This window comes from Heloderma suspectum, chromosome 14 (genome assembly GCF_057233095.1).
Source record: "Heloderma suspectum isolate Gila_16-S chromosome 14, 16-S_ref, whole genome shotgun sequence".
Classification (NCBI taxonomy): domain Eukaryota; kingdom Metazoa; phylum Chordata; class Lepidosauria; order Squamata; family Helodermatidae; genus Heloderma; species Heloderma suspectum.
This window is the reverse complement of record NC_139471.1, coordinates 25,371,410-25,393,886: the sequence shown is the minus strand read 5'-3', so window position 1 is coordinate 25,393,886 and position 22,477 is coordinate 25,371,410. Positions and strand designations below refer to the sequence as shown.

Here is a 22,477-nt window from a genome sequence, read left to right as displayed (position 1 = left end):
TGCTGTAGCCTTTGTTGTGTTGTGTTGTTTTGTAATGGAGAGATCTCTGCTTGCAAAGTCTGGAGAAGTTTTTCATGGGAAGAATTAAAAATAATAACTGAAATTGTGATTTCTTTCTTTCTGTTGCTGGTATTCCTTTAAGATTTTGGAATTGCACCGATGCACTGAATGTGACCTCCATAACTTTTAAATTAAGAATTTATGCCAGCTAGAAATTTATGAAATATTTCAGCATGAAAGAGAGCCTTTTTTCCCCCTCAGGAAAATTGAACAATAAATCACCCAGCTTTCAATTTACTGCCCTGAGGCCGGCCAGAGATAGGATTTTTCTCCCCCCAGTTCTTTCTGGGGGGAAAAATGTAATCGTATAAGACAGCTTAGCTTCTATCCTCCCACTCTCTAGAATTTTTAATTTTAGCTGTTTTTGCTTGGATTTATTTCCAATATTCCTGCTTGGCTTTTCAATTTCCTCCGTTATTAAATTTTAATTCAGTGCATTAGCATTTAAATTAAAAAGGGGGGTTATTTTATCGAACTCGCTCTCCCCACAGCCCTGAATTGGTTGGTTCCTGCCATTCGTGCAAAAAAGAAGTGTGAAATGCAGCCAATGTCTCTTAATATACATTTACACAAATTCTAGAATAAAGAAAAAAATCGGGTTTGAAATAATGTTGTGGTTTTGAGGAAATCCTTTTCCTCCAAGATTTTTTTAAGGGCACTCTGCAATTTTTTATTTTTTTTTAAGGGAAGAGGGAATTTCACATTATTTAGGCAGTTAGTAGAAAAGGCAGTTTTATCGGCAAAGAGGCCATTAGCATTTAGGGAGAGGTTTGCATGTGAGGGGTGGAGAGAGCAGTGCTATGTCGGGTTTTGTCAGGCTCCAGCCTGGATTGTATGGTTTGTGGTGCTGCATAGACTGGATATACATTTGGGCGTGGGGTGTGTCTGTGTGGGTGTGTGCACCTCAGCATGGAAGGGATTCTACCCCATGAGTGCTGAATTTGGTATTGGCCTTGCAGATTTCCTTATGCTGAGATGCTCAGCTTTCATTTTAAAGTTTCTAGCCCTTATGGTTTTGAAAGGTAGGCTTGAAAGGGTGTGGGCAGCGCCCTGTGAAACCTCAGAAGCTGGGTGGCTGCACCTGCTGGGCGTCCCCTGCTTGACCCCTCCCTTGGAGTTTCCCTCCCAAGCCCTAAAGGACATCTGTGCTCCTGGCTTCTACCTTCCCTAAGTGCCGTGCTGGCGCTCTGGCTGTCCTTCCCGGGCCTTTGCTGCAGGCTGTGTCTGACCAGGAGCTCTCGAGAGGCCTCGGGTCCGTATGGCAACACCATGGCAGCCCTCCCATCCATTCTTGTCTGCCGTGGCTATTTCAAACAGGGTTGCTGAAGCACAAGCTGTACAGCAGCATGTTCTCTGGGGCCGGATCCCCTACAGGTTCATTGGCCTGGCCCATTACGGGTTGTTGCTGGCCCAGTAGCCTTCCTGAGCTTCACAATGCACTGGCAACCGTCTCTTTGGCAGGCACTGTGGGCGCACATGATCCTTGACCACTGCACGACGTGTGGTAGAAAGCAGAAAGAACTGTGGATTGGGCACAGGGGCATCACAGGGGCCAGGAAAGACCTGGAACCAGGCATCTCCCTCCCAAAACTGCTGCTGGTGAAGCCGCTGCGGTGCACTCCTGTATCTTCCGTCCCTCTCCGCAGCTTCCATGACTCACATTGCAGAGCTGTGCCTCTGTCTCTGGCAGGAGAGTTTCTCTGCCTGCTGCACAATCCTGTCCTTCCCCCAAACGCCTTGTCCCACTGTTGGAAGGTCCTTGCCCTGGAAGGCGGTTTCTGCTCAGAAGCCACTGAAACGCATTTTCTGGCATACTTTGTGGGCTTCGTGATCATGCGGGGACCCATGGAGCGGCCTTCTCCTGAGCACAGCGTGGGGCCACCTGGCTCAGTGTTGCCCTTCTCCCCTAACTGGCCGTGCTGGCTCAGGCAGAGAAGGCCCTTCCTCCCTGGAGGTGCTGCTGGGGACTGAACTGGCAGCCTTCTGCCGGCAAAGCAAGCCCTCGCCACCCTGCCCGTGGCCCTCCTCGCTTCCTCCAAGTTCCCCCTGGGTGTGCACACTTGCACACACGCGCAAATACATAAACGCCTTTTCGTTCCATGGTGTCCTTGTTGGGCTCCCCTTTTCCTCTGTTTTCTTGATTTACTTTGGGGTGTCCCCTTCCTCTCCTGTGTTTGACAGGTATTGCATCTGGCAAAGTCCACAAACGCGTCTGCCATTGTAAATCTGTTAGTCTTTAAGGCGCCGTGCGGTTTGGGACAATTGGCTCATATCCAGGTTTATGGGCGAGTAACTATTTTGTGCGTGAATTTGCAAGGCAGCTCAGAGTGCTCTCTTTCCATTCAGATTCTGGCCAGACCTGGGTGTTTTTTTGTGGGGGGAGGGTGATGTTGTCCGTGCTTTTGTGCTGCCTAGTCACGGAGTGGGGCAAGCCGTGCCACAGGGCTTCCTCGCCACACCTGAGCCGTGGAAGTCTGGCTAAGCCCCTCCCACCCCCAGTTCACCCACTGTCAGCCATGCATTTTCAGGCTGCTTGGCAGCCTTGAGGATTAGCCTGCGCATTTCCTATTTCAAGAGGAAGAAGGCGCATTCTTCATACTGCACGAAACCCACACATCGTGGAGGGCAGGTGTTCTACAACGAGGTGGCTACCGGCTGCCGTGGGCTCACCGTGTCCCATCTTAATCGCTTTTGTGCATTTTCAACGTGTGTTTTGCCGTCCCTGCAACATTTCAACTTATTTATGTATTTTTTATTTTAAGCCAGAGGAAGCTACCAACTCAAGAAACCTAACCTTGCCCCGCTTCTGTTCTTTCCCCAGGCTGAGGTGAGCAGCAGCATTGGGACAAGAGCTTCTGCAGGCAGGTAAGGGGGCTGCTGGGTGTCTCTCACTTTGTGAGAGCTGAATAATTGCTTTGGTGGGTGATGGTGAAGACAGGCTCCAGTTGGTTTTTAACTAATTTAGTTGAAATTGTAAATAATGAATTTCCACCCTACCCCAGAGAAGGGGTAGAAGGGAATGAGGCCCAGGCAAAGTTGATCTTCATAAATCTGTTTATAATTTTATTTATTAGATTTGTATCCGGCCGTCTCTCCAGGGAGCTCAGGGTACAGTACCTGGTTTTCCTCCTGCTATGTTATCCTCACAACAACCCTGTGAGGTAGCTTAGGCTGAGAGAGGATGACTGGGCCAAAGTCACACAGTGGATGTCAAGGCAGATCAGGGGATGGGACCCAAGGCCTCCCTGAACCTGGCATCCTAACCTAGCCGTTGGTGCCTGCCAGGTATCCTGGACTACAACTCCCATAACCCCTGTTTGGGAATGATGAGAGTTGTCCAACATATCTGGAGGGCATCAGGTCAGGGAAAGCTGCTCTAACTACTGCATCTCCCCTGCCCCCTGCTCAGTGAAGAATACTGTTTCTGTAGGGAGTGATTTGTACTCCTGAGAGAGGCTCCAAGCCCCCCGCCCCAGCCCCCGCCTGGGGCGCCAAATTATACAAAATTATACAAAATCTCTGAAACCCTATTTCGCCTGGTACGATGGCTTTCAAACTGCCACCCTTCAGCAGATTGAGGAATCTGTATGTGTAAATATTTGATGGGGGTGTTCGAAGATGCACACTGGGTTCACATGGACTTCTGGCTAGGTCTCTCTGTCGCCCGCTGTGGGCCAAGAGTGGGCCCTGGAGCACCTCTGAAGCATGTGCACTCTTACACTGTTAGTTTGTCTGTCATACGTCACTCATGTATTTATTTAATAGATTTATATACCTCTGACTCTATTTAGAAATATCTCTAAGCAGTTTACTGCAAAATTAAAGATTAAAATACGTGATGTACATTAAGTACAATTAAAATAAATAATATTTGCTACAACATTTATTTATCGTTAATAAAAACACTAAAACCAATACCACACCATAAGTACAAATGAACTTATGACAAACAGAACTCATTGTTACGAAATAACTGCTCGAACTGCTCACACAATAAAACAGATTAGAACACCAACAATAAATTAGACAATAAAGGTTAGAAAGGCCTTGGAAAATTTGAATCATAATCATAGAAATCCAAAAGGCCAGGGGTGGAGAAGAGCAATGTCTTTGCCTGGTGCCAAAAAGAGAACTGTGTGGGTGCCAGGCAGGCCTGTCCGAAGAGGGCATCCCATAAGCGGGGGCCACAGTGGAGAAGGCCCTCCTCTTGTAGCCCCCCCCCCCACGCTTCTCCCGGGAGGAGAAAGAGCTTTACAAAAGAAGACAGTCTTTTAGATACTCTGGCCTTGAGCCCTTGAGGGCATGAAAAGGCAGCACCAGCATTTTGCATTGGGCCTGGAAGCAGACTGGGCATCAGGGCAACTGACACAATCATTTGGACCAGACCCGGTTAGTAGCCTAGCAGCTCCGTTTTGGACTAGTTGAAGTTTCTGAACCATTTTCAATGGTAGCACAATGTACAACGCCCTGCAGTAATCCAACCAAGAGGTTACCAGTCCATGGATAACTGACACCAGGCTATGACCTGTTTTGCATGATGCAAACAGCCCATCATGGGTTGTTTCAGCCACAGTGGGCTGTGGCGTCTGCCAGGCAGGATTTGCATATTCAGTGCCTGACCACACTTGTCGTGTGAACCCGGGGACTGTGGTTTATGCAAGGTTATGTTGTTTAACCCTCGTATAACCCACAGTCCCTGGGTTCGTGTGGCACGACAAGCCACGGCCGGAGGTTGGATGTTCAAAATGGCTGCCCACACATGCCACAACCCACCGTGCCTTAAATAAGCTGTGGGTTGTTCGATCATGCGAACTGGCCATATTTCCGTCCAGGTAGGGTTGTAGTTGGCATATCAGCCTAAATTGATAAAAGGGGATCTGAGCCACTGAGGCCATCTGTGCCTCCAGTGTCAATGGTAGACCTAAGAGCACCCTCAAACTCTGAACCTGCTCCTTCACGGGGGAGCGGGGAGTGCAACCCCTTCTAGGACAGGTTGAACACCACTCAGCCGAGCAGACAGACCATCCACTAACAGCGCCTCTTCCTTGCCTGGACTGAGCTTCAGTTTGCTTGCCCTCATCCAGACGTACCTCGTTCAGGTGCCAATTGAAGACTTGCCCTACCTCCCCTGGATTAGATGAAAGGAGAGGCAGAGTGGGGTGTTGTTTGCATAGCGATGGCACCTCAGTCCAGATAACCTCTCCCGGCAGTTTAGTGTAGATGTTGAACAGCATGGCAGGGATCAGATTGAACCCCAAAGGACCCCATGACGTACTTGCCATGGAACAGAGCAGTAATCCTGCATCAGCTGCTCTTGGACCTTTGGGTAGTACTGGGAAAGATGGAACCGCCTTTTGCCTTCTGCCTCTTCTCTGCCTGGTTTGCTGTTGCAATTATTATTTAAGAGTTTTGTCATTTTTAGAACTCAGCTGTTTTGTCATTGAGTGTAATTTTGTGAGCCGCTTGAGTGCCAGAATAAAAATTGTTTTTAATTCAATAAAATTCTGTTGCAAATTTTCCAGAAATGTGATGCCATCGCCTGGGAGCTTTTAAAGTATCCCCCCCCCCCCGCCCTGTAGCTTTGCATTTGAGTTCACATAAAATCAAGGTGGAGGCGGGGTGTGTGTGTTACTTCTGTAGCTGTCTTCTGAGAATTGTGTGACAAATTATTCCTAGCTAGAAGAAATGGCCTCTTATAATTGCCCCCCCCCCGATTCACCTTCATAAGGAAGGAGTGTGTGTTTTTAAACAGCTTTTACACCCTTGTTTTATTATTCATGGAATGTTGCTCTGCATCTGAAAAATACAAACTCCTGATGCCATGAGATCCATTTCTTTCATGCTGTTGCTGTTTGTGTCTCATCCTTGTAGTCAGGAGGAGTCCAGAATGATTCTTGGCTAATGTTTAAGCTTATCTTTTTCTTCGTGGTCTCTGTGCATTGTCACATATGGGCTCTGCACCTGCGTGGAACCTTGATTCGGGAAACTTCTGTAGCTGAGGAATTTTGCAGGGAACCCCTCCCCAACCATCCCAGTGCGCATATTCCTAGCAGGTTCCCACTTATTCCCTCAGTTCTCTTCTGTGTACGGTTCAGTCTGAAAGCGTTTTCAAAGCTGAGGTTTTATTCTATCTTATTATTTATCAAAGTATTTCTTTGTTTAATCTTTGCATTGTTTTTCTTTCTGTTTGTTTTTCGTGATCTCGCAATCACCTCATGGGCATGTGGCCCCTAAGGCACCATTTGTTAAGCGTGTCTGTTGTGGGGCAATATTACCTCCATCCAACAGGCTCTTTGCCTTTTCTCCCTTGGAGAATCATAAAATAGTAGGGTTGGAAGGGGCCTATAAGACCTATAAGAGAAGGGCATGTTATTGAGGCTTCTCCTCCTTGCCAAGCCTTCTCGAAACAGATGAGGTGGGATCGTTCTGACCCGGTTGAAAGCCACTCTTTGGAAATGAGCACTGGAAGTGGTGGAGGAACCAAAGGGTATGGTGGGAGAAGTCAGCTCCCCCACCAGGAGATTTGCTTGCCATGCAAGAGTCTGTCCCAGCATTGGGGATGTCTTCCCCTCAACGTCGTATTCCTCTGAGTACACGAGATCCCCCCACTCTGGGCCGGCCTTTGACATTCTCACTGGCTAAGAAGCTAACTGAAAAGGCTAAAGCTTCAAAACAGGTGAGTCTGTCTTCTTTGGAACCTAAAAAGAAGAAAAAGTCTTCTAAAAAGTCAGATGACTTTACTCAGGATCTAGCATGTCCCTCACGCCTTGTCGCTCTCCCTGATCCTGCTCAGTCATCTCCAGTCAGCAGTGACCTCCAGCATTGGCTGCGTCTCCCAGCAGACCACCTCGGGATGGAGCATGTTCTTTGCTTCCAACTGCTCCTCTGAGTTCTGGCTCGGCATCTCAGGATCAACAGTGATCTCTAGTACTGGCCACATCTCCCATTGCTACACCAGTGGCTCGGGACCGAATGCGGTCACCTGTACCAACGACCGCATCTCCCACACTACTGATGTTATTCTCACCCAGTGGTGAACCCGACGCCTCTGGCAGACCCTATTCCCCTAACTTCATCCTCGGAGGATGAGATCAGGGATCAATCTCCAGCTGGTTCATCCATTTTGCCACCTTGTCTGTACCAGCCACAATGGTACGGGACATCTCGAGACCAACATCAGGGATCTCTGGATTCACTATATGTGGTTGCCTCCTTCAACAGAGATCATCCCCTAGTCTTTACGAGTGGAGCTGGGATAGAGATCGGTGAAGATCTTCTTTCTCTGATTGGGAGAGACATCCAATATGGGATTCTTGATACAGGAGACCCCATGATTGGGATAAGGATTGGTATGATCTGTACTACCTCCCTCCCAATCCTGACCTTCCATATTGGGGTGAGAGTCGTTACCATCAGCGTTCATCAGCTACCTTGTTGAGACCTCTGGATCGAGAGGATACCTTTTGAGTGTGTCCTTTGGTCCCTAATCCCATTCCTGATTGCACTACGCAATCCAGGTACCAACACCCTTGCTTCATGACCAACTGCTGGCCATGCTACAGCCACCAGTGTAACCACTGACTACATTACAGCCATTGCTGCAACCACTGGCCACATTAAGCCACAGTTGTGGCTTAATGCTGGTGATGAGTCTTCACTTCCTTGCAAGGAAAGCAACAATTAAGTCCCGCCACAGACACCACCAGGGGAATTACCATTCTCTGTTATGGAAGGTTATCAGTCTGGCACCACGTCCTCTTGCCCAATGTCCATTTCCTCTCCTTACGCTGTTGTTGGGTCGAATGATGCCATCTTGCCATCAGAGGACCTTGGACAATTTTCTAGTCAGATGATGAGAATGACTCCATCTTTGGGTTTGGAAACCCAACCAGTAACCTCCACAGTGCAGGATCCAGTTTTGGATGCAGTGGATGCTGAACTGTCTTGAACTGTTGCCACACCCCTCCTTCCTGCCCTGGATGAGACTATAAAACAGTCCTGGAAAGCCCCATCCACTGTGCCACCAACATCAAAGTGCTTGGAGGGAATGCTTTGTTTGCAAGAAGCCAACGCGGAATTCCTATTCAAGCACCCTGCTCCAAACTCGATGGTGGTAGAGGCTGCACAGGGAAAGTCTTGGAGATCACCTTCTTCTCCAACTGATAAAGAAGGCAGATGACCTACTTCAGAGGAGGCTATATTTCTCTGCAGTGATGGACCTAACAATCTCAAATTACAGGCAGCGATGTCAGGATATCAACTACTGATGTAGGATAAAGCTGGCCGCCTCTCTGAACATCTACTATATGATAAGAAGGAAGTAGGCTGCCTTTTCCAAACTGAGGCAATGAAGTGGTCAAGGCAACAAATAAATATATTTCGCCATCAAGTCAATTGCAATTCAGAGGTTCTTATCGGGTCCATTGCTCTATGCTGCCACACCTGGTTGAGGTCAGCTGGCCTTCCTCAAGAAACTAGAGCACATATCGACGATCTACCCTTCAGTGGTCAGGGACTGTTCAGTGCAAAAATTGACTATGCATTGGACTCGGTCAAAAGGCCCATGCCACAGTGCATCAAATGGGTTTGCCCCAGATCTCACCCAGACAATGGCGTTGGTTCCAACCCTCTACTGCTAGGTACCAACCTCAACAACCTGGGTCTTCGCAGCAGCATCTTCCTCAACCAACAGCATCGGAAAAGTCTTTCTTGAGTTTGAAATTTCGTGGATATCGCGGCAAAACTGACAGCAGAAACAAATGGCAGCTTTGACTCAGACTCCCTTCTTTTTTGGCCCCCTGCTCATTTCCCCGTCTTTGGAACTCTTCTGTCCTCCTATCATCTGGCTTGGCACAACATCACATTGGATTCCTGGATGCTTTCCATAGTCCGCAGGGGCTACAGGATCATGTTTGACACCCTTCCTCTTCTCGGTACCGAGTGTGTTACCACTCCATCCCACGTCCTCCACCTTGTAATTCGGATGCTCCTGGAGAAAAGAGCAATTCAGCAAGTCTCACACATCCAATTTGGGATGGTTTTTACCCGGTACCAAAGAAAGATAGGGGAGTTCGACCAATCCTGGATGTATGGGAATTAAACCTCTACATCTCTCCCAAGAAGTTCCATATGATTTCTCTAGTGTTGATACTCCTATCCAGAGGAGATTGGTCTGCCTCTATTGACCTCAAGGAAGCATACTTCCACATGGCCACAGAAGAATTATACCAGTGTTTCCTCAGCTTTGTCATCAGTAGTGATGCCTACCTGTTCTGGGTGCTACCTTTCAGCCTAGTCACCACTTTGAGGGTAGTCACCAAATGCATGGCAGTGGTCTGTTCCCATCTCTGAATGCGAGGTGTCAAAGTGTACAATATTAACAATTGGCTTCTGGTGGCATCAGTGCGGAGCCATCTTCTTTGGTCAATAGAGGTGACCTACAATTTCCTCAAGAGTCTGGGACTTTGCCTCAATCTCAAAGTCTCATCTGCAACCTACCCAAGCATGGCAGTTCATTGGAGTGCTGCTAGACTCTCACTCGGGCAGAGCGTTTCTTCCTCAGGAGTGAATGGAGGTGTTGATCTTGTTGGCAGCGGAGCTGAACAGGTCCATTTCAGCCTTCATGATTCATTGGCTATTAGGCCTTATGGCTGAGACAGCATCTGTGGTCCACTATGCTCAGTTGAATATGAGACTTCTCCAGCACTGGCTCATACGCAACTTCATTACTAAGCAGGACACCTGCCAGACCAAACTCCAGCTTCTTTGGAACATCAGGAAAACTCTTTACGGTGGTGGATGGTGCCAGCAAATCTCTCAAAGGGCGTGCCCTTCCTTCAACCCTCTCCATCCCGAGTAATAATTATGGATGCATTGCTTTCGGGATGGGGAGCCCACTGCTTGCGCCTCACAATCCACAGGCAATGGCCAGCCTCGGAGGCAACACAACGTATCAATCTTCTAGAGCTCAGAGCCATAAAAAAACATCTTCGGATGTTTGAACTGGGCCTGATGGGCAGTCTGGCCCAGGTTACGTCAGACAACACTAGAGTCAATGCATACCTCAACAAGGAAGGGGATATGAGATTGCTTCCGCTCCTTGACTTAACTCTCAAGATCTTTTGGTGGTGTTCATCTCATCTGATTGGACTGGTCGCAGTCCATGTTGCCAGAGCGGACACTGTTTTGGCCAACCAACTCAGCCAAACCAAGCTGACGTCCCATGAACGGGAGCTGGACAGATCGGACCTGAGGGGCTTGTTTCACCTCTGGGGCACAGTAGAGCTGGATTTTTTTTGCCACACAACTGTTTGCCAAGCCTTCTGCAGTCAGGAGGGCCATGGCACCGGTTCGTTGAGAGATGCCTTTGTTCTCCAGTGGACAAATGTCAGTGCTGTGTGACCTTTTCACTCCTTTTCCCTTGATTACAAGGGTTCTGGCAAAGATCGGGATGGATAGTACCGAGTGCGTCATCGTGACACCATGGTGGCCTTGCCAGCCATGGTTCGCTCTGCTACTCAAAATAGCTCTAGTGATATCATCATCTCCCGTCGTGCCCATCCCTCCTCACCAGGGAGACCGGGAAGGTCTCTTATCCAGACCTCGCAACTCTTCGCTTGCCAGTCTGGAAGGTCAGGTGACTGGGATTGACTCCATTCCTGCATTGATACAGAGAATCCTTGGTGCCACTCGGAAGCCTTCTACACAGTGCTCCTACACAAGGAAATGGGCTGCGTTCACAACTTCCGCTCACGCTCAAGGTCTTCATCCGGTCCAGTGCTCCTTGCACCAGATCCTCCAGGTTCTTCTGTCCCTTTTTGAGAAAGGACTCAGGTTGTCACCTTTAGGAGTTTGTCTGTCTGCTGTCTGCTTCCCACCCTCCCGCTGAGGGGTTTCCAGTCTTCTTGCATCTGACAGCGAAGAGATCCGTAAAAGGGATTCGGAATCTGGCACCACCCGGTTGTTCCGCGGCGCCTAGCTAGAGCCTGCCTGTGGTGCTGAAGGTGCTGGCACCCGAGCCCTTCGAGCCCTTGGCGACCCTGGGCTTGTGCCTCTCTGCTGGAAGGTTCCCTTTCTGGTGGCCGTTAGGTCTGCACAACGCGCAAGCGAGCTGTATGCCGTCAGAGTAGGCCAGCCTCACCTTACCTTTCACCAGGACAAGGTCATCCTCAGACCAGGCCCCTCTTCCTTACCTGAAGACGTATCGGAATTTCATTTGAATCAGGACATTATTCTGCCCGCGTTCTTCGCTTCTCCATCTACGCCCTCGGAGTCGAGCCTGCATTCACTCGATGTTTGACACGCACCGGCCTTTTACAAGCTGAGGACAGAGTATTTTCGACTTTCACCTCACCGGTTCGTCTGCTGCGGGGGCAAGCAGAAAGGCCAGCTGCTCTCGACTCAGCGCTTCGCTTCCTGGCCGTCAGGACTCTCAAGCTATCGTATGAGCTGTCTGGACTCGAGCTGTCTGCCCCAGTCCGAGCGCTCTCTACTCGTGCGGTAGCAACACTGGCCGCATTCGCCGGGGGGTTGCCATCCCTGAACTGTGCCGCACTGCGACCTGGTCGACACCGTCTGCCTTTGCGAGACGTCGCAGACTGGATGCTCGGGCTAGAGCTGGCTGTGCTCTTGGTCGTGCCGTCCTGCCCTCCGCGTTGTAATAGGACACCGACCCACCTCCTTGTAAGTCAGCTTGCTGCTCGCCCGTCTGTGTGCTGCACAGACACCACGAAGAAGAAAGTCGGGTTGTTGCCTGTCACTGTGCTTCTCTGAGTGGCCATCTGTGCATTCACCCCTCCACCCCCCGTCCCCCCTTCAGTGTCATGCTCAGGTTCGGTGTTGGGTTCCAGAGCCACAACGCTGGACTCAAGGAACTGAGGGAACACGCAGGAACCTGCTAGGGACGTGCGCCCTGGGACAGTGGGGGAAGGGTTGCCGCCAAAATTCCACAGTGACGGAAGTTCCCTTAATCGAGTCTCCACGCAGGCGCAGAACCCGTGCGTGTCAGTGCACAGATGACCACTCGAAGAACGGCGTTACCAGTAGTGCCTGTCTTCATTATTGATGCGGAGAACTGAATTTGAATTTCCTGCATCTGTAGCTTGAACCCCATAGATGAATCCCAGGAAGGGGCTCGCCTGTGCTTTCACACGGCCCGAGTAGCATTCAGAATAGAAGAAGCTACCTTGCGCTGAGCCGGACCACTGGTCCATCCGGCTCAGGACCGACTGGCAGCAGTGGCTCTCTAGGGCTTCAGGCGGAGGCCTGTTCTGCCAGGAATGGAATCCAGGGCCCTCTGCAGGCAAAGCAAGGGCTCTGCCATGAGCTGTGGCCCTCTCCTGGAGAGGCCTGCCTGCTCAGCCTGCATGCCTGGAAGACGGGGGCACTGCAGGAAGACCAGAGCCTCCAGGCCTCTTTCCTCAGGCGGGCCTTCACGCCACCCAGGTCATTCCGTAGGGGGTGGTTTGCAAGCCAGGCCACTTGCGCCCTCTCCCTTCTGTTGAGAAGGTCGCCAGCAACGGGCCTTCGCCCACTTGCCTGCCTGCCTGCCTGCATGGTTCAGTCACTCTCATCTGCTGGAATTTTTAAGCAGCAATTCCGACCTACTTAGCCCAAATGCATCTGTATTTAGCACAACGATCCAGCAATCTAGGTGTGGGGGCGTCTTCCTGATATTTCAATTTTCTCTGTAAAATCAAGGTTCTTTTCTGGTAACTAGTGCTTAAGCCAGAGTCCCAGAGCAGTGGTAAAATAAAATCGGGGAATTCCATTACTTAAACATACATGAATGAAAAGAGTTGGAACAGAACTTGAACATAAGAAGAGCCCTGAGGCTGGATCAGGCCAAAGTGGGTCCATCTGGCCCAGCCTCCTGGCCAGTCAGATGCCTCCAGGAAGCCCTCTGTTGGGGTGCAAGGGCAGTAGCCCTCCTCCATTTCTCCCCCCGCCCCCAGCAACTGGAATGCAGAGGTAGATGGCCATGCTGGATCAGACCAAGGGTCCATCTAGTCCAGCATTCTGTTCACACACTGGCCAACCAGCTGCCCACAGGAAACCCACAAGCAGGACACGAGTGCAACAGCACCCTCCTGGCCATGTTCCACAGCAACTGGCATAGACAGGCATACGGCCTCTGGTACTGAAGGTAGCATATAGCCATCAGGACTAGTAGCCATTGATAGCTTTATCCTCCGTGAAATAGCCTTATCCATTTCAAATGTGTCTAACCCCTTTTAAAGCCATCTAAGTCAGTGGCCTCACCACATCCTGCAGCAGGGAGTTCCATCAATTAGTTCTTCCTTGCATGAAGAAGTCCTTTCTGATGTTCATCCTGAATTTCCTGCCAATTGGTGTCATTGGGTGACTCTGAGTGCTTGCCTGCCACCTGCAGTTTTGACAGTAGTTGTATTAAAAATTATACATATTTTAAAAATCTGTGGCCTAACATATCGGGTTGCCCGGAATGGTTTTTTTCATAGAATCATAGAATAGTAGGGTTGGAAGGGGCCTAGAAGACCTTCGAGTCCAACCCCCTGCTCAATGCAGGAATCCAAGTCAGAGCATCCCTGACAGATGGCTGTCCAGCCTCTGTCTTGAATGCCTCCAGTGTGGGAAAGCCCACCGCCTCCCTCAGGAATGGGTTCAATTGTCGTATTGCTCAAACAGTCAGGAAGTTTTTCCTGATGTTCAGCCGGAATCTGGCTTCCTGTCACTTGAGCCCATGATTCCGTGTCCTGCACTCTGGGATGATCGAGAAGAGATCCTGGCCTTCCTCTCTGTGACAGCCTTTCCAGTACTTGAAGAGCACTATCCTATCTCCCCTCAGTCTTCTCTTCTCAGTCTTCTCAAGGCTAAACATGCCCAGTTTTTTCAGTCTCTCTTCATACGGCTTTATTTCCAGTCCCCTGATCATCTTTGTTGCCCTCCTCTGAATCCTCTCCAGCTTGTCTGCATCCTTCTTAAAATGTGGTGCCCAGAACTGGACGCAGTACTCCAGATGAGGCCTAACCAGTGCTGAGTAGAGGGGAATTAGTACTTCCTGGGATTTGGAAGCTATGCTTCTGTTATTGCAGCCCAAAAGAGCATTTGCCTTTTTTGCAGCCACATCCCATTGTTGGCTCATATTCAGCTTGTGATCGACAACAATTCCAAGATCCTTCTCGCTTGTAGTATTGTTGAGCCAAGTATCCCCCAACTTGTAACTGTGCATTTGGTTTCTTTTCCTAGGAGCAGAACTTGGCATGTATCCCTATTAAATGTCATTCTGTTGTTTTCTGCCCAGCGCTCCAGTCTAGCAGGATCACTTTGAATTTTGTTTCTGTCTTCCAGAATATTAACTGTCCTGCCCAATTTTGTGTCATCTGCAAATGTGATCAGCATTCCCTGCACCTCCTCCTCCAAGTCATTAATAAAAATGTTGGAGAGCACTGGGCCCAGGACTGAGCCCTGCGGTACCCCACTCGTTACCTCTCCCCAGTTTGAGAAGATCCCATTGATAAGCACTCTTTGAGTCCGATTCTGTAGCCAGCTGTGGATCCACCGGATCGTTGTTTCCTCTAGCCCACTTTGAGCTAGTTTGCTCATCAGGATATCATGGGCACTTTGTTGAAAACTTTACTGAAGTCGAGGTATATTTCAGTCAGTTAGATCAGGGATGCAGAACCTCTTTCAGCCCACAGGCCAAATTCCATTTCAGAGAAACTCTGGGGGCCATGTTCCAGCGGTTAGTGGGGCCAGAGGCAAAAGGAGCAGGGGCAGAGGGGTGGGGCCAGAATGCCCCAAATGCCCTCACTTTGGCGCTCCCAGCCCTCCCGGCCAGGAGCACAGCCACCGGAGAGTCAGGTCAAGCTTTCAGAACAGGGAAGAAGCTGCACAAAAGCTGGGAGTTTGCCAAATAGTCAGTGATCCCTGCTTGAGTTTCTGTGCCCCTGAATTAGATCAACTGCTGACACGTTCAGCCCTGACAGCAGCATCTATGCCCTGATGTGTGTCCAGCCTCCATGGCTGCTTCTTCCGACAGATGTTCGCTGTTGTGGTTGTGTTAACACATTTAAACAGAAAATGTTTTGTTATTGGCAACTTGCAAACTACATTTTTCCTGTGGCTCCATTATCCCCATTTGACTCTGTAGCCATTCTAGCGCACCATGTTTCCATCTTTATGCCATGTTTTATTGATCCTTGCAGCAACCCTATACGGTAGGGCCACTGTCCCCATTTTTCAGATGATGTGAGTTGTGGTGTGGGGTTGTGACTTGGCCAGTGCCAGAAATTAGTCCTTACCTCAGCTTGCCTGTGGACAGCAGACCTGTCCTTGCACTTTCCGAGAGAGGGCTGGTGCGCGTGTGTATCCATAATTGTGAAGGATATTGAATCCCAGGAACATGGAACAGAGGATGGGCAGGTTGAGGGAGCTCCCCTGCTCTGATCTCGTGAGTGAAGCTGAAGTATATTAAGTACAAATCCAACAGTATTGCATGATAAAGGAAACTTTTGGTGGGGAGGAGGTAAGGAATAATTAAGTCAAACACATAATTATTTAAGATGTTTTTATCCTGCCTCTCCCACAACTCTAGGTGGCGTACAGACAAATGTTGAAATCAGACAGTAAATTTGCAGAACTATTTTACTGGCACATAACAGAGCTGGTGTAAAAGGGCTTCCGCCAAACTGCAATAATTCAGGGTAGCCACCAAAACCTGCAGATCCTATGCTCAACCGCACTTAGCTAGGGCCCTTCCCTGAAATATTATCTGACTCCCTTCCTCTGTTATTGCATCCGGGCGCCTCCTTAAGACACCTTGGTTTGCTCTGGGTTCGCCCCCAGTAACCCACTTCTACTGTTGCTTTTCTCCCTTCCTAATGTGTCTTGTCCTTACCTTTAGACAGTCAGCCTAGGGGTGGGCGGGGGAGCCTGTACAGCACCCTGCAGTTTTAGGCGGTGCGTCTTTGTGGTCTCTGTGCATCACGCACATGGGCTCAGCGCCTGCGCGGAGCCTAGTTTCAGGAAACTTCTGTAGCTGAGGAATGTTTTGGCAGGAGCCCTCCCCCACCGTCCACTGTGCATGCCCTAATGGGCTCCCGCCTGCTCCCGCAGTTCCTTTTTGACCACCACAGTGGTTGCCCCTTAGGGAACTTCTCTCTCTCAGAGAGTGCTGTTAGCTATTTTTGCTGAGGTTTTGTTTTTCTTCAATCGCCTCTTTACTATTTTTGTCTGTTTCTCGTCTGTCTACAAAAAAAGGTAGTGTTTTCTGTGTTTTTTCTTCACTCATTGAGGCAATTGGAGATCAAGAAGCAGGCTGCGTATGGCTCTGAAGGCACCCTTCAGAAAATGTGTAAAGTGCGGCAATAAATTTACACCAACAGTTTTAGGTGGTTATTAAATAATAAGGGTCCAGAGCAGCAACTGAGGATCTAGAGGAAGGTGCATGGTCAGGACCCAAGGCAGCAAGCAGGGAAAGGGAGCAGGCACTTAGGCAGCTTCTTGACACCAGAGAAGAGTTGCATGGATGGAGGTGCTAGCTCTGAGGCGGGGACTTCCTAGGGCATGGGGTGCCAGGGCTGGCCCTTGAGGGTCAGCTGACAGGAGGCCCAGGCAGGTTGGTACTGCAGCAAGGTAGTGCCCTCAAAGCCCAGAGTTCATTCTGCTGGGCTGACAGTGGAGCCATTGCTCGTATCGGGAATATAAGCAGAGCCCTGATGCTGGATCAGACTGAGGGTCCACCAAATCCAGCATTCTGTTCCTACAGTGGCCAACCAGATGCCCCAGTGGGAAGCCCACGAGTGGGACAGGAGTGAAATTAGAGCACCCTCCCACCCATGATCTCCAGCAGTGTGGGTCTCTGATACTGGAAGTAACACATGGCCATCAGGACTAGTAGCCATTGGTAGCCTCCTCCTCCTCCATGAATTTGTTCTGATCCCCTTTTAAAGCCATCCAAATTGGTGGCCATCATCACATCTTGTGAATTCCACAACTTAACTGAGCTTTGTGAAGAAGTCCTTTCGTTTATCTCTCCTGACACTCCCACCTTCATGGGATGACCCCATTGGGTTCTAGTATTATGAGAGAGGGAGAAAATAATCTCCCTCTCTGCTTTCTCCATACCATGCATAATTTTGGACACCTCTGTCTTGACCCCTCTTACTACTTGCCTTTTTTCAAAGCAAAGAAGCCCCAGATGTACCCTCTTGTCACAGGGGAGTTGTTCTACCCCCTTGATTATTTGGCTCCCCTTTTCCACACCTTTTCCAGCTCTACAATATTCCTTTTTAGGTGACCAAGACTGTACACCATATTCCAAGTGTAGTCACACTGTAGATTTGTATAAGAGCAGTATGACCTTGGCTGTTTTATTTTCAATGCCTTTTCTAATGATGTCCAACATGGAATTTGTCTTTCTCACTGCAGCAGCATGCTAGGTCAATATTTTCATCAAGCTATCCACCACAACCCCAAGATCTCTTTCTTAGTCAGTCGCCGCTCACTAAGATCCCATCACTGTATACATGAAATTAGGATTTTTTTGCCCCAACATGAATCACTCTACACTTGCTTACGTTGAGCCACATTGCCGTTTTAATGCCCAGTTTAGAGAGATCCTTTTGGAACTCTTTGCAATGCCCTTTTTTTTAAAACACCCTAAATAATTTGATGTCATCAGCAGACTTGGCCACCACAGTGCTCAACCCAGGTCACTTATGAACACGTCTGCGCCCCCTCACAGTCCCGTAGATTCACTAACTGAAAGGTTGTGGGAAGCAGGGGCGGGCGCCTTGTGGCCCTTCGGATGTTTTGGCCTAGAACTCCCATCAGCCCTCACCATTGGCTGTGCTGGCTAGGGCTGATGGGAGTTCTAGGCCAAAACACCTGGAGGGCCGCAGTTGCCCTCCCCTGCTTGAAAAGGTGGGCTGTACAGGGTGCAGCAACAGTCCTCCACAAAGTTCATTCCAAGAGCCTTTGGTCGATCGCAGAAAAGTCTCCTCCATGTTTTCCTACCCCCCCCCCAACCTAAATGCTCCCTTGATCTTGAGTGGGACCTCTCCTACCTTAACTGATGGGGTGGAGGAGAGCCCCCCCCCCCCCCCGAGAGATTGTCTAGGCAATTATTCAGATTATTGAGTCAGATGGATCTTCAGGACTGACAGTAAATTCCTCCAATGACACATTTAAGATCACCACTTTTAGCGGTTGCAGGTGCTAAATTTAATGTGTTGTACTAACTTACCAGTTGCTTTGGTTGTGGTTTTTAACTAAAGCTCTGTTAATGATATTAAAACGCCAGTGAGCATGGTATTTGATAGCTAAGCGTTTGATGCCAGAGTTTTTGCTTTCTGTGCTCTCCCCCACCCCCCGCTGCTGCCACTCCTTCCCCAACCAAGGGAACGCCTGAAGAGATCCCAGAAGAGCATGAAGGCAGAAGGCTCCGATTCAGCGGCGTCCCCGTGCTCGCCCAGTGAGGAGGCGACAATGGCAACAATGGCCGAGGTGAAGGTGAAGACAGAGATACCGGATGACTACATTCAGGAAGTGATCTGGCAGGACGATGCCAAAGATTCCAAGAAGAACGTGAAAGATGGGGCAGGAGAGGTGCCGGCAGAGATCTGCGTGGTGATCGGCGGTGTCCGCAACCAGCAGACGCTCGGTAAGCTAGGTCGGTGGTCGCTGCTTGGCTTTTCCTTTTCAGGGAAAGGGGGCTGGCTGGGGTGCGGAGGGGAAGCTTGCCCTCTTGTAGGCTGTGTCAGCATAGTTTTGGAAATGGGGCGTCTCATTGCCACTGCAGAGAGGAGCCAAGTGGAAAAGTGGGTCCAAGACTGTTTGAAAGAAGGGAACCAGCCCCTCCCAGCATGTTTTGAGTATGGATGTTCCTTGACTAAGGAAATCTTAGTTGATTCATCGAACGAGTTTGGATCTAACTGTCAGTCAAATTAGTATAGTCTTGCATAGGTTTAGAAGCAGGTGTGGCGGGGAGGAAGCATCCTTCCTTTATCTGATGGGCTCTTATCTATGGTGCAGAAGGAACCATTTTAGAAGAGGCAACCCTTCCTAAATGAGAGAGAAAGCGGAATGCCTCTTCTAAGACAGTGCCTGCCACTGGCAGTTTTTGTTAAGTACTTATATGAACATTTATTGTGTGTGTGTGTGTGTTGGTGTAAAGCGGCACAACAGCAAAGCAACAAGGGGGCTCTGGATCCACTATGGATGTGGTTAGTCTTAAGGTAAAATGTATAAGAAAGATAGAAAGACTAACAACAGAATATTAAAAATTAGGTGTGTGCAAGCTTCGGATTTGGATTTCCGAAGCATGGCAGCTATTTTGTGAACTTCCCCCGCTTTGTGACGCTCCAAGGAGGAAGCTCCCCCTAGCAGTGCATGCTCCCTTTTGTAATGCTTGCTGGGAAGTCAGTGCTGGCTGGGGACTCAGATTCTGGAGGGGCTGTCATGACTCATCCTGGCCACAAGGGGGCAGTCAGGAGCATGGGAAAATTTCATTCGACGCTCTTTGTTACTGAATAACCACCATGAAGTGCCACGCTTCAGAATCTTGCACACCCCTATTAAAAATATATAATTTTAAGCTAAATTTTTCGGCTTCCACCCTCATCGGTAGCTGTGCTTTTAACACACACACACACATACACACACATACTTCATATGCGTGTGTGTGTGTGTTGCCCAATTAATTGGAGATTCCTTTGTAGTTGATTTAAAAAGATTTTACATTGATTAAATTAATCAAGTTGCAGGTTACCACTTTAGTTTTCAGTGTGTATGCTTTTTATTAAGATACCTAAAAGGACAGATTCCTCCGTGAGGGTGGAATTGCACTTTACTTGTCGTTCCCTGATTCTTCCCCCCACCTTCTGAAGCTCCCCCCTTATCTCAAGTGAAGCAGCTGCAGGTGAGTTTGGAGTGAGCAGAGGACCAGCATGTGTCTGTGGAAACAGCTGAATCCTTTTCCATTCGATCCATTTGTCTGCTGAAAATCTCTCCTCATCCCCAGCTGATTTTCATTTGGAGAGAGAAAAGATACAGGGCTTTTCTACACGAGGCATTTATTGTGCACTCATAATTCCCTATGGGTTCTTTACGGGTTCTTTAGACAACATGACCCTCCTGTTTCGCCTCTGTGTCTAACCAGCTCTTTCATCTAGTTTTTTTAGAGCAAGGAAAATGAAGCGTTTAATTGTGAAAGCTAAAGAAACCACTTCTTTCACTTTTGCATTTGTGCTGTTCCCCTATACCACAGTGCCACCTAGAGGTTATGTAGTGGAAAAGCAGAAATGGAAATGCTCTTGTGTAGTGCTCGGATCTCAATTCTGCAATGAAACTGAAAGTAGATACAGTGGAATAACAGCCTTTTGCAGAAAAACTCACAAAGACCACCACCTTTTCTCTCTTTGGAAGAAAAACGGGGGGAGCGATGTGTGCGTATGCGCCCATGGATCTGGAGTGGGCATATGGCTCAGAAGGAAAGGGTTTAGCAGCCCCTTTTTCCTCCCTCCCCGCAGTCTCCAGCTCAGTCTATAATCAACTGCAGAAAGCACTGGGGTCCGGGGGAGTGGAAAGAATTGATTTATGTGTATCTTGATATGTGCCACTTTTTGTGAACCTCCTTTGCTTTAATATCTGCTGAGGAAAAGCATAGAGTAGACAGTAGGCGATGTGGGGCGGTCCTGGAGCCTCACCCGGCCCCCAGGGGCTTCCCAGCTGGCTCTAAAAATAACCCTGCTTCCAAGGCAGGGAGCCCTTTAATGCTGCCACCTTTCCCCCTCCGCCCATGCACACACATACACGTGCGCGCAAACAGCTACAGAGGCCCTGCTAGTTCTCCCCTTATCTCCCTCCCATGGATTCAGGCAAATGGAGGTTCAGGCCAAGGAAAAGAAAATACGCTTCACACAATTAACATCCGGCACTCACTGCCACACAGCTCCAAGCTTCCTTCACTTCAGCAGTATAATTTGGTATGCACGGGGGCGGGGGGGAGCAGAGTAATTTTGTTGCTGATATTGTGAAGGGGGTCAGAAATCCTTGCCAATCTACTGCAGATCTCTCAGAGATCTACTAGCAGATCCAAGTCTCCCTTCTGCTCACTGCTGCGTAGGGTTTTCTGATGCTGGCAACTAGAAATCTGAGATAACTTCCCAGCCCTGCAACGTATGTATGTTCTGGTGAGCACCTGAAGATGCTGGCAGCAGTTTAGCTCAGCAGCGATCGCTGAGGCCACGTGAATCCATCTCTCTCTGGCTGCACCACTTTCAGCCATGGCGGCCTTTCTCAAGCTCGATTTCAAAGCTTGGAGAGAAAGAAATGTGGGTGCGTGGGTGCCGAAGTCCCGCTTCCTGTAGGGAAAGTCATGTGGTGAGACAGCGTTGTTTGCCTCAAAGCTGTACGTGAGCTCCCTCTTCTGGCCCAACTCCAGAGGCCCAGAGCTGGAGATAACAGAGATCTTATGGACATTGTAGGGATTCTAGCATGTCAGAGGGAAAATGGAGGGCGGGGGTGCGTCTGCGCGCACATGAGTACATTCCACTGAATTTGACCATGCCTCAAAATGACCAGTCCAGATATTTGGGGTGAGGAGGGTAGCATGCGGCTTCCTACAGTAGACATGGATGACTTTAAAAGGGGGTCAGACAAATTCATGGAGGAGGATGAGGCTGTTGATGGCTACTAGTCCTGGCGGCTATATGATGCCTCTGTTGTCAGGGGCAGTATGCCAGTTGCAGGGGAACGGGAGCAGGAGGGTGCTGTGGCGTCAATGTTCTGCTTGCGGGCTTCCCATGGGCGCATCCGGATAGCCACTGTGAGAACAGAATGCTGGATTGCTGTTTGAGCAATCATGGAGGACGGTGCCAGATGACTGGAGGAGGGCTAATGTTGTTCCTATCTTCAAAAAGGGTAAAAAGGAGGAACCTGGGAACTACAGACCAGTCAGTCTGACATCAATGCCTGAGAAAATTCTGGAGCAGATGATAAAGCAATCCATCTGTAAGCACCTTGACAACAATGCAGTGATTACTCGAAGCCAACATGGATTTGTCAAGAGCAAGTCCTGCCAGACAAATCTGATCCCAGTTTTTGATCCGGTCACCTCCCTTGTGGACTGTGGGAATGCTGTGGACATCATGTACCTCGACTTCAGCAAAGCTTTCGACAAAGTGCCCCATGATATCCTGATGAGCAAACTAGCTCAAAGTGGGCTAGATGAAGCAACGATCCGGTGGATCCACAGTTGGCTACAGAATTGGACTCAAAGAGTGCTTATCAATGGGACCTTCTCAAACTGGGGAGAGGTAACGAGCGGGCTCAGTCCTGGGCCCAGTGCTCTTCAACATTTTTATGAATGACTTGGAGGAGGAGGTGCAGGGGATGCCTATCAAATTTTCAGATGACACAAAAGTGGGTGGGATAG

The 22,477-nt window shown here is 49.2% G+C and overlaps 1 protein-coding gene across 28 annotated transcripts in view; it reads left to right on the top strand.

The window, feature by feature from the left end:
• The window catches only part of ZNF618 (zinc finger protein 618), a 145,812-nt gene that overhangs the window by 68,828 nt on the left and 54,507 nt on the right, over positions 1 to 22,477 (top strand). For 18 of the 28 annotated variants that reach the window (XM_084821477.1, XM_084821488.1, XM_084821492.1 and 15 more), the window contains 2 exons: positions 2,882 to 2,925; positions 18,441 to 18,712. In XM_084821477.1, the coding sequence (XP_084677603.1) occupies positions 2,882 to 2,925; positions 18,441 to 18,712 (316 nt within the window). The remainder of the gene's footprint in view (positions 1 to 2,881; positions 2,926 to 18,440; positions 18,713 to 22,477) is intronic. The other 10 variants (XM_084821481.1, XM_084821487.1, XM_084821478.1 and 7 more) reach the window with 2 other exon arrangements.